Source organism: Theobroma umbraticum, unplaced genomic scaffold (genome assembly GCF_002168275.2).
Source record: "Theobroma umbraticum cultivar Fairchild unplaced genomic scaffold, ASM216827v3 scaffold_44.0, whole genome shotgun sequence".
Classification (NCBI taxonomy): Eukaryota; Viridiplantae; Streptophyta; class Magnoliopsida; order Malvales; family Malvaceae; genus Theobroma; species Theobroma umbraticum.
The window spans coordinates 13584510-13603094 of NW_018397255.1; the positions used below are offsets into that span (position 1 = coordinate 13584510).

The 18585-nt window shown below is 32.3% G+C and overlaps 1 protein-coding gene across 2 annotated transcripts; it reads left to right on the forward strand.

Moving 5' to 3' along the window:
• The first annotated feature begins 6275 nt into the window (after positions 1–6275).
• Positions 6276–17709, forward strand: LOC110408769 (cysteine protease ATG4-like). 2 transcript variants are annotated; one of them, XM_021417840.2, is made up of 9 exons: positions 6279–6906; positions 6977–7257; positions 7328–7413; positions 7570–7620; positions 7741–8120; positions 11241–11379; positions 16931–16986; positions 17073–17143; positions 17243–17709. In XM_021417840.2, the coding sequence occupies exons 2-9, from the start codon at positions 7065–7067 to the stop codon at positions 17455–17457; spliced, it is 1191 nt and encodes a 396-aa protein (XP_021273515.1). In that variant the 5' UTR covers positions 6279–6906; positions 6977–7064; the 3' UTR covers positions 17458–17709. The 2 variants fall into 2 exon arrangements, with proteins under 2 accessions (XP_021273514.1, XP_021273515.1); XM_021417839.2 differs by having other exon boundaries at positions 6276–7257.
• The last annotated feature ends 876 nt before the right edge of the window (positions 17710–18585 follow it).

The following is an 18585-nucleotide window of genomic DNA, read 5'->3' on the forward strand; positions in this document are numbered from 1 at the left end:
ATTTCTTGAGAATTCAAATTTTGTGCTTCAAGAAACTTAAATCCTTCAAGGATTTTCATACAGATATCGATATCAAATGAGCCATTTAAATAGTGTCAGTTAAAATTCTACTACGCAAGTATACGTATTGAATAGATAGTATATTAGCAAGTAGAGTATCGATCCCACAGGGAATTGATCTAAAAGTTTACTAAGTACTAAAATTATCGCAAATTAATCTTATCCAAACAATATCAAAATAATATCAAATCAAACTAAGTTATAGCAGAATTAAATCAAGAAAAATCAAAATAATAAATACTCAAATAAATATCAAATCAAACAAGCCTAGGATTACAATATCCCTCACACTTCATCTAAATCTTACCTCTCTTCCTTAACTTATCTAATGGTTTGAATTGCTAACCTAGTGTTCTAAATTATTTATAAGGGTCTCCCGACTCATCTTATAAAAATATCTATTTTAACCAAAACACTATATCCCTATGTGAATTGAAATTAAAACAAACTCATTAAGTTCAGGCTCTAATCTGGCTACATATGGCCTATAGGTATATCTCTATCCTATACGCAAATCAATTAATATGATAATATGCTATCCCATTTTAGTCTACACTAAACTCCTTTCCCAAGTTGTTTAGGTTTCTAGATCAATTTAATTGGCGGCCAAGCAATTAAAAGCATTAAAAACAAATTGGAATAAACAATTCAATCCCATTGAAAATAAGCAAGAAAGTGATTAAAAATCTAGATTACATGTGAGTTCAATTGCAATCCTAGAAAAATAAATTAGCTCATAATATCTAATAAAACAATATCCAAAGAATTTAGCCATGAATCCAACTCAAAGAAAATAAGAAAAACACAAAGGTAGAGAGAAAACTAATAGTTAGAGATTTATGATCTTGATTCTCTCTCCAATTCTCTTGTTTCCTTGCTTTGTTCTTGGCTCCAAATCTCCAGAATAGTTGCTTGCTGCCTTCTTCCAAATCTCTGGAAAAGGCTCCTTAAATAGGCTCCAAATAACCTAATTTTGAAATCCCGTTAATGTCCTTTATTTTTTTTTTTGAAAGTCGCGCGCGCTGCGGCGCTACTTCTCCAGCGCTGCAGCGCTGAGCTCTCTGGAATTTTGTATGTGTGCTTCCTTTCATCAACGCTGCAGCCTTGTTCTCCCAGCGCTGTGAGTCTATCGACTTCAAACGTGAGTTTCACCCTGATATTTAAGAACTGGGCAAAGTAGTAAACATAAAAGTTTTATTCCTGTCTCTTAACTTTCCAATGGATCAAAAATCACATCAATTGGACTTCTGTATTGAAAGATTTACTCCAAATACCGCATCATGTTCAGTCTTTACATACTGCTGCAGTGGTCCGACTTGACAAATATTTTGACCATGATCCAATCAGAACTGGCAACTTGGTGAACATAAACATTGTATCCCTTCTTCTTATAATTCTATGGTCTAAGAATCACCTCATTTGGAGTTTTTTTGAAAGAGATATGGTCAAAATACTGAAACATATACGAATGAGCTATCACCATACTTGCACTGATTTTCATCAAATGAGTCTTTTTCATCAATTTCCTACAAAAGTCATAAGAGAAATTAGCAATAACTACTCTTAAAGTAATTTAAAATAAAATAACTTAAAATTTAACTAAAATAACTTAAATTAATTACTTAACAAGTAATCAAACTTAAACTAAAAAAAACACCTATAATGCTAAAATTCGAACCTAAAATCTCAAAGATCTAGCTACTTAAGCTCCCAAAATGACTCAAAACAACTCTATATAATAGAGTTATCAAATAGGCTGTAGATATATTCATTAGACGCATTTTAATCTTATCATATATTGTCAGACTAGTTAATATAGAATTGTAATTACATCCACCATAGAGAATATCTCTTCATCTTCAATACGAGATCTTTAGAGAAAACCTTGTGCGATAAGCCGTGCTTTATATCTCATAATCTCATTTTTCTCATTTCATATTCGCACAAATATCCATTTATATCTTATTAGTTTTACATCATTTGATGTACGGACTACAGGTCCAAAAACTTCACATTTTGCAATTAAATTCAGCTCCACCTTAATTGCTACTTTCCATATTGGCCAATCATTTCTTTGTCTACATTCTTCAATAAATAAAGTTCAAGATCCTCATTTTTCTTTTATAATATTGAGCTCTATATTATATACAAAATATCATTGATATTTATTTATCGGTTCCATCTTTTTTCATCATGACATAATTGATTGAGATCTCTTCATTTTTAATGATTTAAGGTACCTGAATTTCTTCTGAAATTTTTCTCAATTATGTTAAGGGTCTCTTCTAGAGTTTTTACTTTTTTTTTACCATCGTAAATATTTTGCTCTGTTTCTTTTTCTAGAATTTCATATTTGGAACCATTTGGTCTCCACGGTTCTAGCGTGCCTTGTCCTACAGGGACATTAATGCTAATAGGAGCATTTACAGCTAGTAAATAAGATTTAATTATTCTTTTAGGTCAGTAAATACATTTAACAACTGATTTACTATATTTTGCAAAAGAATTATCTTTTGAACTTCAAGTTCATATTGATTTGTCCGAGGATCAAAACTAGATAATGATATTCATTCTAAGAAATTTTATTTTATAGGTACTTAATTTTCTTCCCCTAATGTTGGAAAACTTATTTCATCAATATGACAATTGACAAACTTTGTCAGGAATAAATCGCCTATTAATAATTCTAGATATTTAATTACAAATGGAGATTCGTATCTAACATATATTCCTAACCTCCTTTGAGGACCATCTTTGTGTGTTGTGGTGGAGCAATTGAAACATATACCACACATTTAAAAATTCTTAGATAAGAAATATTTGGTTCCTGACCATAAACTAATTGTATAGGGGAGAATTTATAATAACTCGTTTGGCTTGATGCATACAAATGCTGCTGCATTCAAAATGGCATGCCCCCAAGTAGACATTGGAAGTTTAAATTTCATAAGTAATGGCCTTACAATCAGTTGGAAGTGTTTAATAAATAATTCTATTAGACTATTTTGTATATAAACATAAGTAACAGGTTGTTCAATAGTTATTCCAACTAACATTCAATATTAAAGGCTTGAGATGTAAATCTACTAGCATTATCAAGACAAATAATCTTGATTATTTAACCAGAAAAATGTGCTTACAAACGAATTATTGCAAATGTCAAATTACAAGCTGATAACAAGCACACATGTGACCATCTAGTCGATGCATTGATTAAAACTATAAAATATCTAAATGGTTCATATTGTGGATGTATGAATCCACATATAACATTGAATATTATTCAAATACGTAGGGAATTCAATCCTAATTTTAGCTGATGATAGCCTTATAATTTATTTGCTTTCAGAGTAAGTAGCACATAAAATTCATTAGATTGAAAAATCTTCTTGTTTTTCAATGAATGATTATATAAATTTTCAATCATTTTTTTGCATCATTATTGATCCCAAATGGTCCAACCAGTCATGCCAAACATTAAAATCATTAGTAAACTTCTGGTTTACTATAAGTTTCAATTATTCTAATATTTATATAGTTTAATTCTGAAAATAGAACAAGTAATTTTTTTTTCAACACACACTTTCTACTTGAGATAATAGATGTAATATAGAGGTATTAAGTGTCTCCATTCATTGTCTCAATATGATATCTATTTAGATAAATATCTTTAAAACTTAATAAACTTCTTTGAGACTTAATAGAAAATAATACATCCTCTATTACTTTATTCCTCAAGGTAGTAAAATATTAGCTCTTCTAGAAGCTCCAATTAATCTTGTACTACCAGATATTGAATTGACATTGATTTTTTTTTATGTCTTTGAATATAGTGTGTGTTGTAGCAATGTCTGCTAGACATATATTTACATTATTGATCTTAGATCCAACTAGATCAATATCTATATTTTCTTCAATAAAATAAAACATATACAATAAGAAACTTGCAAGTTAATATAAAAGAATATTAAATATAAAATTAAAACACATAATAAGAACATATCATTTAAGTATAATGAAAACATATTAAAACATCTTCATAATATAATTATACTAAATATATCAATTACTATTAAGTTTATTCTCGGATATTATTACCAATCAAATGATCAATTTCTTTTTCAAGACAAGAAAATCACTAATAGATATATTTATTACCAATCATATAATTATTCCTCTTTCAGGGTGGACAAATATCTTGATGTGTTATATCAACTTGACCATGATTAAAATTATCACAAGATGTTTCAATTCAGTAATACTTAATAAAATTTAAGACGTACAACAGGTATGTGACCAACGATCTTTCATGACACATCAATAACAATATGTTTTTTATATTCATTTTATTCTTTTCATTATTTATCCACTTGTAATGATTTATAAGTATTCATCCACCTTTTGATGGATTATCCACTTCTGGTGGGCTAGTGAGTTAAGATATCTATCTACTTTTGGTGCGTTAAAAGTATTTATCTATTTGTGGTAGGTTACAAGTATACATCCACTTTTGGTGGGTAATTCACATATAATGGGTTGTCCACTTCTGGTGGATTATAGGCATCCATCAATTTTTTATGATAAAATTATCAATCCACTTCTAGTGGTAATATTATTCATAAATTCAGATGATAAAATATCCATCCACTTCTGATGGTAAAATAATAATTAAAAATAATGCTAATATAAATTGTTATGGCCATCATAATTAAATAATATTGCATTCACTTTAAGGAATGGATGGATTCATGATTATGACCATAATGATGTCACATTCATTTTTGGGAATGTTCGAATTTATAATAATTTTTTTATTAGTATCTCGTTTGTCATATTCACTTCAAGGATGGACATTCATGGTTTTTTATTAATAGCTATATACTAGCAAATTCACTTTCCAATCAAGAGACAAAATATAATATATACAACATAATAGTAAAATTCATATTAAAGTTGATTTTAAGAGAATGAAAATACTAAAGAAATATTAAGTCACTTACTTGATTTTTTTTAAAACCAGAAATCAAAACCCAATCACTGAAACCCTTTGGAAGCTTGCAGATGATGAAAACATAATAATTCCAAAACTTGAGAGATCAAAGAGGATCGTGTTGATAACGTGTTATAAAAAAATAAATTTATAAGAATAAATAAAGATAGTTTAAAAGAATACTTAAAGAGAAGAAAGAAAGTATTTAGGGGGAAAGAAGAAATTTTATTGAAGTGTGTATACAAATGAATTAAGAGAGCCTATTTATAGGCAAATAACTATTTTACAAGATGAAGATAACACTTAGAGATTATATAGATTATATTCTAATCTAATCTGATTTACATTAAATCTAGATATAGATAACATGAATGGATATTTACAAAATATTCATAACATTAATTTTGTATTAAGGGCTATTTTTGAAGTAGCTTTATTAGGTTAACTATTTCTTACAATTTCCTCTTTAATTTTTGTTATAGTGTTGGATGTTATAAGTATGGCTAAACATCCAAAATTACTACTATGAAGTCAGTTTTTGTAACTAGAACAATACCATCACGCTTATGTAATGTTTTCCAAAAAATGCAACTTATTTTGAGTGCTTTATACAAATCAAAGTTTATTTTAATTGTTTGGATAATATGATATTCATTTTTGGATTCAAAATAACTTTTTATACATTTTGTACTTATCTATCTTTCTATATTATTCAACAAGATGAAATTAAAAATGCGTGCATGATATCGGGTTTTATATATATATATATATTTTCTTATCATATCTAGTTTTATTTTTTTTCTTATCATATATTTTGTACATTTTTAGTTAGATTGTTGCTATAATATAGAATACTATTCATAATTCTTAACATCAAATGTTGATAAAATTTGACAAAATCAATCCAACACTTAAAAAAATCATGATATTTCCACAACAAAATCTTCACCCGTTGTAAAATTGATTGCTTAATGTGGGCATCCTGGTAGGATATATGATTAAATTCCATTTGGAATCGGTTAATGATTTTTTTCTTGGTCAAAATCCAATATAAAAAATCGTATGTGGTTCCCCGTAACCCATTGCCAGTCGTATGTGGGCTTCGGTAACCCATTGCCAGTCGTATGTGGGCTTCGGTAACCCATTGCCAATCGTATGTAACCTTCCCCTTACCCATTACCACATGCCCAACCCGAACCGACCCACCTCCTTATCCCCTTCTCTCTCCTCCTTTTGCCCTTAACTCCCAAGTCAGATTGCATGCTCCTTGAATCTTGCTTCTCCTAAAATTCCCAATTTTTACTTGTTTCCTTTTTCCCTCCCTCTTCTACAGGCTTCCATAGCCGCTCCCTCTCCTCTTCATTTCTTCTTAGTCTGCCATCATTCTCAGACGAGTCGTCTTCAATTCTTCCTTTTCCCTGTCTTTCAGACGTGTCGCAGACTTTGGGAATTGAGACGAGTACTTTTAATTCCCTTGTCTTCTGTTTCAGTTTCAGTTATTTTCTTCTACGAACCTTTGGATCCCCTCGATTTGGCGAATTAGATCGCCGAGGATCTGCGTCTCGGATCATGAGATTCAATTCGGAAATCGACGGGATAAAGCGAATTCTGCAGCTCTGGTTGATCCATTGATAAAATTGAAATTTATATCTCAGGTGTATTGCTTCTCTTTTAGCCAGGGACTAGCCGTATTATATTTTGCTTCTATGAGCCTTTTCCATCATATAGTCTGCTGCATGAGTAGGTAATGAAGGGTTTTCATGAGAGGAATGTTGCTCTAAAATGCCCTTCTAAGAGTAGTATTGATAGCTCTCATAGCTCCCCATCCTCTGGATCAGAGCCAGGTCCCAGTGACTGTAAGTTCTCCAAGAGTTCTGTGTGGTCAAATTTGTTTGCATCTGCTTTCTCAATCTTTGACACATACAGTGAGTCGTCGGCTTGTGAAAAGAAGGCATTGCATGCTAGAAACAATGGGTGGACAGCAGCTGTGAAGAGAGTTGTCTCCGGTGGCTCAATGAGGAGAATTCACGAGCGTGTTTTAGGGCCAAGCAAGATTGGAATTTCTAGCTCAACTAGCGACATATGGCTTCTAGGCGTGTGCTATAAAATTTCACAGGTGTCGTCCTCTGGCGATGTGGATGCCAGCGATGGATTAGCGGCGTTCAAACGAGATTTTTCGTCACGAATACTGATGACATATCGTAAAGGTCTTTATCATGAAGTTTGCTCTTTACAGGATGCACTTGATAACAAGATTTCTAAGTTATATAGTTACAGGTTTTGATGCTATTGGAGACACAAAAATTAGGAGTGACTTGGGCTGGGGTTGCATGCTTCGAAGTAGCCAGATGCTTGTTGCTCAGGTATATATTCATTTCATTTTATTTTCCTTTTCTCTTGAGCATGTTCAAACAAGCCCTAGGAGAGTTTGTTATGAGTTTTCATCATGAAAGTTGACATTGCTTGTTATCTTGCATTTATCTTAGCTATGGTTCATGTATCGTTTTCCTTCCTTGCAGGCGTTGCTTTTTCATCAATTGGGGAGATCTTGGCGAAAACCTTTTCAAAAGGTGGTGTAAATCACTTTGGATGTCTGTTCTTGCTTATTTCCTCTAACTCATATGAGGATTAAACTCTGGTAGAAGTTAAAGTAAATTATGTTCTTCTCTGATGCCTTTCTGCCTATGCAGCCATTTGAGCAAGCATACATTGAGATCTTGCATCAGTTTGGTGATTCTGAGGCCACAGCTTTCTCCATTCACAATCTTGTTGAAGCTGGAAAACTTTATGGGCTTGCTGCTGGGTCATGGGTAGGGCCGTATGCCATGTGTCGCTCATGGGAGTCTCTTGCTCGCTCTAAGAGGGAGGAAAATGGCCTTGAAGACCAGTCACTTCCCATGGCTGTTTATGTTGTTTCTGGTGACGAAGATGGTGAGAGAGGAGGAGCTCCAGTTGTTTGCGTTGAAGATGCTTCTAGACATTGTTTTGAATTTTCACGATGCCGAGCTGACTGGACACCTATTCTTTTACTTGTGCCCTTGGTTCTTGGACTTGACAAAGTAAATTCCAGGTTTGTGATGTTTTGACTTTCTTCTTTTGTAGTTTCATGATTGGTAGAGTCATCAGGCCTAATCCGTAAGGTAATCAATATCTTTGTATATATTAGCTTTGTGGTCACTGAAGTTTCCTTAAGTCTTGTGCCTTACATATCCCGCAATCTCCAGGCTCCAACAATCATGATTGCTAAAGTTGGCAACTTCCTTGTTAAGTGTTATTGCATACTGCATGGATTCACTTAGGAATGAGAATATAGACTTTTCCTACACATAATTGATGAAAATTAATCAAATTGGCACTTTTATAAAAATTTTAGGTAACAACATGGGATCAATTCTAGGTCAATTTGTAATAGCATGGTTGTTATTTCTAACTTTTGGTGCTTAAACTATGATTTGGTGCCATTGAAAGATGATCGGTGCATCTATTTTAGTGATATTTCATCAGAGAATGAATGAGAAGGAGCCATGTAGAGAATAGGTTCAGCTGAAGCAAAGAACGTTAAGACTATAGGAATCTTTAAAGCTTTGTGGATGTGAAAGAACACGTCTTTTCTAGTTAATGAAGATTCTTCAGGTTTTTTTAACACCTCCTGCAGTGTAATGGAAGGTCTGAGTGGGGTTTCAACTATTGATGCTAAGACATGTTTGCTGGAATTGATTTGTAGCAAAGCAATAGGTTTGGTTTGTTTCAACCAAGCATGCCAATACCAACTTCTTTAATCATTCTTGTTTTGTTAGTGGAATTATTGGTAAGGTTTCTTGATATTGGTGTGCTTAGAGATTAAGAATTGTGTAGTCCAAGGACTATCTTTTGTTAACAATTGTTTTGCTTGATTTCTTAGAATGACTTGCTTAGATTTCGCACCCTTTGATATCAAATTGTAGAACTAGAAATTTAAGTTGCTATTGACAGTGTTCGGTAGCTTGTTTCAAGGAATCTCAAGTTTTTTTTTTTGACTTTGAAGTTTTAGGCTTGAGAATTTTGCAACCTGGGAGGACTTTAGTGGTGATCAGTAAAGGTAACCATAGGATGGCCTTGTGAAGTTGTTTGAGCTCAAAAGGTGGCTTCGTTAGGATTTATCTGGCTTTCTTGATGATTTGCTTGTAGAGAGCACTTAACAAGATGGATAATTTTTGTTTTTCATCCAAAATCAAGTTCTAGATATGGGGATTAGAAGGGTTAAGAGTTTAGGATGAAATGAGCATGTTGTAGAGTATAGATAAGGAATAATGAGCACAAAATAGATTCATTCAAATTTATTGGCTATAGTTTATTTTTTCTTCACTTTGGGATTGGCTGGGACATCTTGTTCTTCTACGTTAAGTTGGTTGAACTATTTTCTATTTTAACATTCAAACACCTTCATTTTTCTTAATATTCTTGTTATTTCATTCACGGAGTATGTTTACTTATATTGTTTTAATAATTTATGATCTGGTATGGAAGATCATAATTTTTCAGTTCCATGGTCAATTAAGAGTAAATATTTGGTTCTATGAAGAAATCTAATACGTCTCAGAAATAGGGAGAGAAAGCTCTCATCTATTACTTTTAATTGTGAAAAAGTTGTGCTCTCATTTGTCACTTGATATACAAGATGTTATAAATAAGGATTTAGATGGCGCTCACAAGTTTGTGGTTGTGGCACGCTTTGCTGTTGCTATCCAACTTAATTGGAGGTGTGAATGGTGATTAACATGCATAGCGGTGTAACAAAAAAAGGGTTCTAATAGGATTCTAAAGCCGTTATCAATTTTTGTTATGCCTTTATTTATTAGTTTTTTTTTAAATCAAATCAAACAGCAAACCCTACCAAATTAGAGAGAACTTATCCCAAGTCCAAGCAAGTCAGTCAGAATTCAACAAATTTGAATCTCAATTAAAGTAAAAGAGGGAATTAGTTCAAGGCAAGAAACAAATATTCACTTAAAATTCAATTTTTTTCTTCACATTTTTTAAAAATTTGAGTTGTCGATGGTTTGGAGAAAGAGCTCTCTTAGAGCTTCCATATGCGTGGGCTCTACCTTGTATGTTGTCTCCTCTAGTATTAACTCCTTTTTTAGTGAGATAGACTTGAGAGTTGAAAATCCCTAGATGGAGAAGGTGTGAGGATATTGGTGAAACATAAATAAGTATTATTGTGGTTACGATTATTATTTACTTTAAATAATATATCATAAATAAGTATCATAAATAAGTATTATTCTGGTTACAATTATTATTTACTTCATTTTTGGTAAGTTGTGGAATATTGAAAAAAAATTCCACAACCATGATAAGTGTAACTACTGCTATTTTATCCTTTATGTCAGTAGCCACAATAAACATGGCAGCAGACTGCAATTTAAACCCTGGTTATAACTTGCAGAAGCTCACTTTCATTCCATAAACCCCATCCTCTTCTCCCCAAGATTCAAACTTGAGATCTATAGGAAGAAGTCTCAAGTTCAATTGTTGGGAGGTCCCCTTTGGGATCTGCATATTGTTTTGTTCATACATGTAATGTCTTGCTACATGTAGAAGATGCATTAAGCTCTCAGAGTGCTTGTTAAGATAATGAAATCTTTTATTATCTTCATTCAATGTAATTGTTCCTATAAGACACAAATTTTATAGGATGTTACTTTGTATACCTATTTTATCATTTTTTTTTATCTAAGCAAGTTGTCTTGACCAGTTAAAACACAAATATTATATTCACTTCGTTCTAAATTTCCTAGCCTCATTTCTATTTTGAAGTGTTAAAAATATCTTCAACAGTCAAAACTTAGATATTTATTACCTAACTTCCAGCTTTACCCATATAGCTAACAAGAGTTTCTAAAAGAGAGAAGACACTATTATGGTGAAATTTACTCATGAAATGTAATGTATTACTGTTTTTCTTAATCTTTGAGCTTTTTTAAAGAAGATAACGCTTTTGAGACAGAGGGAGAATTGCATTTGGACTTTGCTTATCTAGACTAAGTAAAGCATGTATTATGCTTTAATGTAACATGCTTATGAGAATCAGTTAGAACTCCAGTTTATCCTCATAGAAACAAGTAGCATTGTAGTAATTGATTATGAATTGAACTTGATTTTTGCTATATATTCTAACCACTTGGAATTTTCTTAAATTTGTTATCAGGTACATTCCATCACTGCAAGCAACATTCACCTTTCCTCAATGCCTTGGCATTTTGGGTGGGAAACCTGGTGCCTCAACTTACATTGTTGGTGTCCAAGAAGAAAATGTTTTTTACCTCGATCCACATGACGTTCAACCGGTAAATTCATTGATTACTTAATATTATTACTCATATGTTCCATTCTCTTATTCTTTCAGATGCATTATAAGTACATAGACTTGTTAGGGAAGCTTCTTTCACTTGTTTGGTTTTGTGCTGATGAATGTCTTGCCTCTTCACCTAGATTTTGGACATTTACGTGGAAAGTTATGGGAGTAAATAAGTCTTTATCTAACCCAAACATATTTTTAAGTCAGGGAATGGTTATTTGTCTGCAGTCATGATTATGAAGTGGGTGTGAAACTTAGTTTCTTAAAGCTTCAACAAGCCCTTATTGTATTGATGTAGTGTGGAAGTAGAGACAACAATCCTCCATTTGTTTGTGAAAGTTGACTTCTGAGAAGATAATTTTCCTAAAAAACTAGTATTTTTTTATGTTTGGTGCCACATGAAAAATATTTTATGGTGTTTGGAATGTACAATGAAAAATCTAAAAAAAAAATTATTAAGTTTATAAAATTTTCAAAAGTATAACTTCTTAAGAATAATATAAAAATATTTCATCTTTGACATAAAATCACACTACAAAATTTTATTATTATTTAAATTTTAGTGACCATAAATGGGTGAAGGGTTGGGTTGAGAAAGAAAGGGATGGATAAGGGAAAAGGGAAGGGAGAAATGTAGGGAGAAAGACGGAAGGAGGAGAGGATGATGCTCTTACTGGTGAAGGGGAAGGGAGGTGGTGACTGTGCTTTTTGATAGATGTGGAGGATGAAATGAGTGCAAGGGGGATTGGTGAGGGATAAAGGGCTATAGAAAATGGTGAGGGAAATGGAGGGGAAGGGTGAAGGAAGAGTGGTGGGAGCTCTTACCCGCAAGTTTGGTAGGAGAGATGTGGAGGCTGGACAAGGTTTGAGGGGGTTTCGTTTGAGAGAGAAAGGGCTGGACATTGTCTTCCATTATCTCAAAATGGAAGAAAATTTCCCCAAAAATGCTGGTTGTTTTTATTGACGAAGTTGTTATCTTTTATTGACCAAGGCAACCCAACATTAGAAAATACAAAAATTGATTTCTTAAAGTCTATTTTCATGAAACAGATGAAGCCTAAAAAGAAAACTAGAGCTTAGGCTAAAATTGATATAAAATGGAAGTTGAAACAATAAAATGGTTTAGGGTTGTAAAACCTTTAACAATAATATGTTTACAACTGCTTTTAATCCTAACCCTTGGATACACATAAACCCCATCTAATTTTAGCTATTCAACCTTATTACGAGTTCACATGCTAGTCACATTGCCACTTAATAAAATAAAATCATATAAAAAAATCATAATTACTAGCCCATTAAGCAAAGTACAACAGCAAATGTAAAGAACATATCAAGATAATTAATTGAGATAAATTTAGGGATGCTCTAGTCTCAAACCAAACTCTTCTAGTTGACAAGAATCTCTTCTCATTAATGAGAACTTTGGTAGCTTTATCATAGATTTCTGGCTGCTTTCAGTTCATGTTCTAGAATCCAAGTACTCTCTCACTAGTTGTCGATGTAGAACTAGTAGAGGAAAGAGACGGGATATAGAAATCTAGAGGGAAAATCAGAGATAGAATATAGAAATCTAGAGGAGATAAAATATAGAAATCTAGAAGGAAAATCAGAGATAGGCAGAAGCAATTAGGGAGGAACAGAATAAATCGGAGGAGAAATAGAAGAACTAGGGGGAGGAAATATGAAAGAATCAATAGAGGAAGAAAATCTCAATAATCAATACCTCAAAATCTCAAATATTTAAAACTAAATTATTGGGTCCAATCTTGCTAATCGGCCCATGTGCCTGTTGCTCTTGCCCTTCTGCTAAGATCAGTGACACCTCATCGTTAAGCACATCATTGATCGTGTTATGTCAAAATCTTGCAAATCTACAGATTTGCTAATTTTGATATCTTGATTCCAATTTTGAGGTCCATTTTGGAAGATTCATCCTCTAAAGGTCAAAATTTTCATGATTAGTTTATGAAAAATAAACAATTACTTTGGAGCAAATTCTGACTTTGGAAGATGATATTTATGAGGCTACTTTGCACTTACAAGAGTTGATTGCTTTAAGAGATAGCTATGGGTTTGAAAATCTTCATCCTCCATTGTTTCATGAGTAGTATCATTTCAAAGATTATATACTTCAGAGTGAGAAAACATTTGATAATTGGAGAAGTATAGTTTGTTTATTATGGATTGATGGAATTAAAAGAAATATTTGGAAAACTAAGTACTATATTGGGCAAAATTCATGCATTTCCTTGTGAAATCCACCTTCTCGGCATATTTCTCCTATGTTCTTGTGAAGACGGATCTAATTGATACTCATCAACCGCTTGAAGAGCTAGAAGTACAATCTAGTTTTGAAACTCAAGGTTCAATTTTCTAGGATTTAATTTTCTATTTACGGGTTTGAGTGTAATTTGTACATATATTTAGGCTATATTTAGGTTATTTTATATTAATTTAGAATCAGGGTCCTAAGGGTTATATTTGATATTGAGTATTGTGATTTTCTTCCTTTATTCTTTAATTAATAGATCACATGCTAGTCACACAACCACTTAAATAAAAAAAAATATTATTAACCTATTAATAAAACTTTGTAACAGAGAAAAAATCAAAATAACTAATTTAGATAAATTCAGAAATACTCTTGCAGCATCTATCCTATTGAAAAATAAAAGTCATTAGTTGTTATTGGATTAAGTTTTGTATGCATGGTTAACATTGCTAGAGCTGGTTTTTAAGAGCTATTTGTTCTCCTTAGGGCTTGAAACTTATGAAAATTTAGTAAAATTAAAAGGCTACACTATGAGATGCAATTGTTATGAGCCCATTATTTATTTTTTGTATTTATTTTTCTAATTCAAGGTTGGCAACAATCAAAATAAGGTTACATGACTTATTTCAATAAAGTTCATACATCAAAGACTTAAAGCATTCATAAATTACAGACACATGAACAAAGCAAATGAATTAATAACTTAGAGAAGCAACTTAGCTACACATTTCAAACTTACAATTTGGTCTAGGAGTTGATTCCACCACCAAGAATCTGGGAGAATTTTTTAATAATACCCAAAATGAACTTATCCTTCGTCATTTGGTTTCCTGCATTAGGATTTCCATTTTTCTTTTTTTAAAAAAGAAGAAATCTACTTTTGCTCTCTTGATCCTCTGTACCCCTTTTTTCTAGCAAATATGTTGGAAAATCATGTAATCAATACGCAATGGAAATTTAAAGCTTTTCCCAATGGCAAGATCAAGCTTTGATTTGTCTTAACATAGATAAGCTTAACTGCTAGGAAGAAGACAAGTATACCTTTAAAACCTAGTGTCGACATCAACAACGTGTCAAACATTGAATTCCGGAACATATAAACACCAAATCTAGGGTTTTAGTAAACCACAAGTTGTTAAAGTGTGCCCCCTCCAATTGTGATCCACACTAGTGAACAGTGAGAAATCTATAATAGAGGAGTGTTTGGTCGAATACTTTATTGCTAACTAGGATTTGTTTTTTCTTCAAAAGATATGTATAAGGGGGGACTAGACACTTATTTACATAAGGGAATTTTGCCAGTCCTAACCTTGTAACAATTTGCATAAGTTTTACACTATTTATAAAACTGCTCTAATTTAATTGAGTTCATTCAATTAAATTGTTGAAGTTTCAAACTTCTTACAATTAAGTCCAACTTAATTTCTCATTTTAATTTCTTGCATAGTCACTCTTAATGTGTGTGATTCATTAGGCTCTTAACATTGTGGCAATAAACATGAGTTATAATCCTAATTCAATTAGGATTAATAGATCAAACTTTATATAGTCATTATTAATTTCAAATTAAGTAATTCATATTTTTTTCCCTTAAATTAATTCATATTTAGAGATCAAGATTGACATCTGGTAATGTGTCATAACCTCTCAGATGTTAAGAAAAATAAAAATGGTTTGACTTGACCCTTTAGTGGACAATCTTACCTTGTAATTTAATTCTTTTATCAACTATTTTCTTGGTAAGACAGAGTGTGGTTCAATGTTTATTTTATATATATTTTAATCATGTTAGCTCTTGAAATTAGTTAGTCATTAACTTTTTAATGAAATTTCCAAGACTCCTTTCGAAATATTCAGTCAATCTTGCCCAAAGATTTCCTTGAGTTAATACATGTGAACAAGCAATGATATTCCCCTTAAAATCACTTAGGGTGATAAATCCTCTATGATCATTCATTTATCTCCATATGTTTCATACTATGCTCGATATTCATCCCATTGAACATCCTTGGCTAGGACAATGTAAGATAGTATCAAAGTATAATTTTTCACATACAAGATAGCCTAATGATTTCAAATCTAATGATAAGTTATATAACTGTCACATGAGAACATATTTTCATTAACGCATGAGTGACATATCAAATAAAATATTTGTGGTAGGTCATGCTTAGTGAATTTGTTTATGCAACAAGTAACTACTTGTTAGTTCAAGTATCTTTATGCATCAATTTATGAGAACAAATAATTACTTCATTAATAAGGAACAGAACATGATGGTTGCTGTATCTACTTGGGGCACTTCTATCATTAGAAGCAAGGTATTTTCTCAAGATTCTTTGCTATTGTAGAGTGGATCAAGCGTAAAAGAGACTCAAATTAGTATTGTGATAGTCTATCTTAGCTAGACATAAGACAACAACAAATAGGAAGGCAATCAGCTTTTCCTTTTTTGGCCAATACTACCATGTAGATATTGTCCTTTTGTCCCTTGATTTTACTTGGAATGACTGTTGGTTTGCATGAAGCATATGGGCGAGGATACTAAAGCAAAAGGTTCATATTGATCTGCAATCTGTATTTAGTAGTGGCTTTAAAGGGAACCTTCTGGAAACTTTCTTATGAGTAGTTTAAATTGAACATATAACAGATGTTATTTCAATCCAAATTGAATAGTTGAAGAGAGGTCCCATGGTCATGCCTTAGTTGCTGTCTCTTTTTCTCCTCTCAAAGATTATTGTTGGTGGGATTGGTGTAAGATTTACAGCCCTTTGTGGCCCTTAGGCTAAGGGGGTGTTCACAGTTGTGTTTGCAGTGATAAAAAGTGCATTTTGCTCATACGCAATGTCAAACTTATATTGGTTTGGCTCCAAAAGTGCTGTTTGATGGTACAAAATTAAAACTTCTAAAAATGGTATATGTGTGTGCATTTTTATAATTAAACTTCACAATAGTTTATTGGTAATCTTAACAGTAATTTAATTTTTGATATATTTTAACAATAATTTATAATTGTTTAAAATAAAAGAAAATGACTCATTTTTTACAATTTAACATCATGTTTTTGGTAGACATTTAAGATATTCACAACACTTTTACAACAATGATAAATACTCCAAAAGTCTCGAATTAGGTATAATGCGTGTTGCCTCGCCATATTAAAATATGCTTTTAGTTTTGCTGGTATGTTGGCCAGACCGTAATTATGAGTCAATCAAACTTTGGAGTTGATGAAAGTTGTTGTGACGTTGAATGTTTTTATCAGGTGGTTAATCTCAGTCAGGATAATCTGGAGGCTGATACTTCATCTTATCATTGCGAGTAAGTCCCTTGCTGTCATTAATTTACATCTACGTTTCACATACATTCATTTTTTTTTTTCTAAATTGGTTCCTTTTATGATCCAGTATTATACGACACATTCCTCTGGATTCAATTGATCCATCTTTGGCCATCGGATTTTTCTGCCGGGACAAAGGTTTGCCTGTTGATCTTCTTGGTATTTTACTATTTCGCTTGTACAGGTTTGGAGGCTATTCATTGATGATGAAATGAACTTTCCCTGTATTTTTGGCAGATGATTTTGACAATTTTTGTCTCCGGGCATCGAAACTGGCTGATGAATCAAATGGTGCTCCCTTATTCACTGTTGCTCAAAATCATAGTTCTTTTAAGCCCATTAGCCATGGCAATGCTTTGGATGACACTAGTGAAGTTCGAGAGGATGATTCCTTAGGTGTGGTGCCTGACATGGATGGCAGCATTCATGAGGATGACTGGCAGCTCCTTTGATGGGAACTTTCTATATCTTTCGTTGGATTGTTTACTCAACCCCTTGGTTCCTCCTGTTGGAAGAACCGTGGTTACAACTTGGGCGACTTTGTTTATTATTTATTATGTAGGAATATTATTATTATTATTTTTTTCACTAAATTTAATACTATTCGACGCTGTGAATATAATTGACTCCTGTCAATTTGTAAGATACGTGCAATAATCGTTCAATTTTACGTGGTAGGTAACCATCTGCCACTGATTCTTCTAGCACCTTGTTATTTTGTACTCTTTGCCTTAATTCAGAGAAGATTTTAATTAACATCATCCAAAATTTGATATATGTTTTAGTCACGGAAGTTACAGCCAAAAGCTGACGAACCAAAAACTAAAAATAGCTAAAATGTGGAAAGGTCAAGAGCTTGAAGGGGTAAAATAGGGAGTTTCTGTTCGTTCAAATTCATAAATTATTCAGTGTTTATAGAGCATAGCAAGCAATATTTTATGAAAATTTTAAATAAATTGCGTCATGGTCCGTTTGGATTTCTTGTTTGTTCGTCATGTACGTTTTTCATCAAGGACCAACTCCCAGCACCACGGAATGTTATGACCAGACAAAAAGAAGACCTAACATGTTTGAAAGGTCATCAGTTTGGGCTCAAATTCATATATGGAGTTTCCATAGTGTTTGAGCCCAGTTGGGGTTGAGCCCAATTTCAGCAAAGCCTTTGCCGTTGAACCTCCACTATTTATTTTTTGAATCTAGAGTTTTTTTATAGATTGTCTAAAATGCTTCAAAATTTTTGATTAAATAGGTTTCTTGAGTTTTCCAATAACATCATTTGCATTTTTTGGAATTGAAATAAATTTTTTTGGTGGAAAATTATACCAATTGTTTTAAAATGGTTCTCAAAATGCACTGGTTTAGTAAAAATATTTACTTTCATGATTTATAAGAAAATTTTACTTTTTTTTTAATAAAATTAAACTTTTGGGTGAACCTATTGGACATTTTCAACAATAATAAATATGGGACACAATCCCATATTAGAAAAGGAAAAGAACAAAATGTTTTCTAAATAAAGAGAAGAATAAGTCCTTAACATTTGGACTAAAGTGGGTGTGAAACCCCACTTTGTACTTAAG

What these genes read in the sequence shown, in the direction of transcription:
- LOC110408769 (XM_021417839.2), top strand. Translation starts at nt 6,798, where the DNA reads ATGAAGGGTTTTCATGAGAGGAATGTTGCTCTAAAATGCCCTTCTAAG. An exon ending in CTTGACAAAGTAAATTCCAG is followed by an intron (nt 8,121 to 11,240) that starts GTTTGTGATGTT and finishes ATTTGTTATCAG; the next exon opens with GTACATTCCATCACTGCAAG. An exon ending in ATCCACATGACGTTCAACCG is followed by an intron (nt 11,380 to 16,930) that starts GTAAATTCATTG and finishes TGTTTTTATCAG; the next exon opens with GTGGTTAATCTCAGTCAGGA.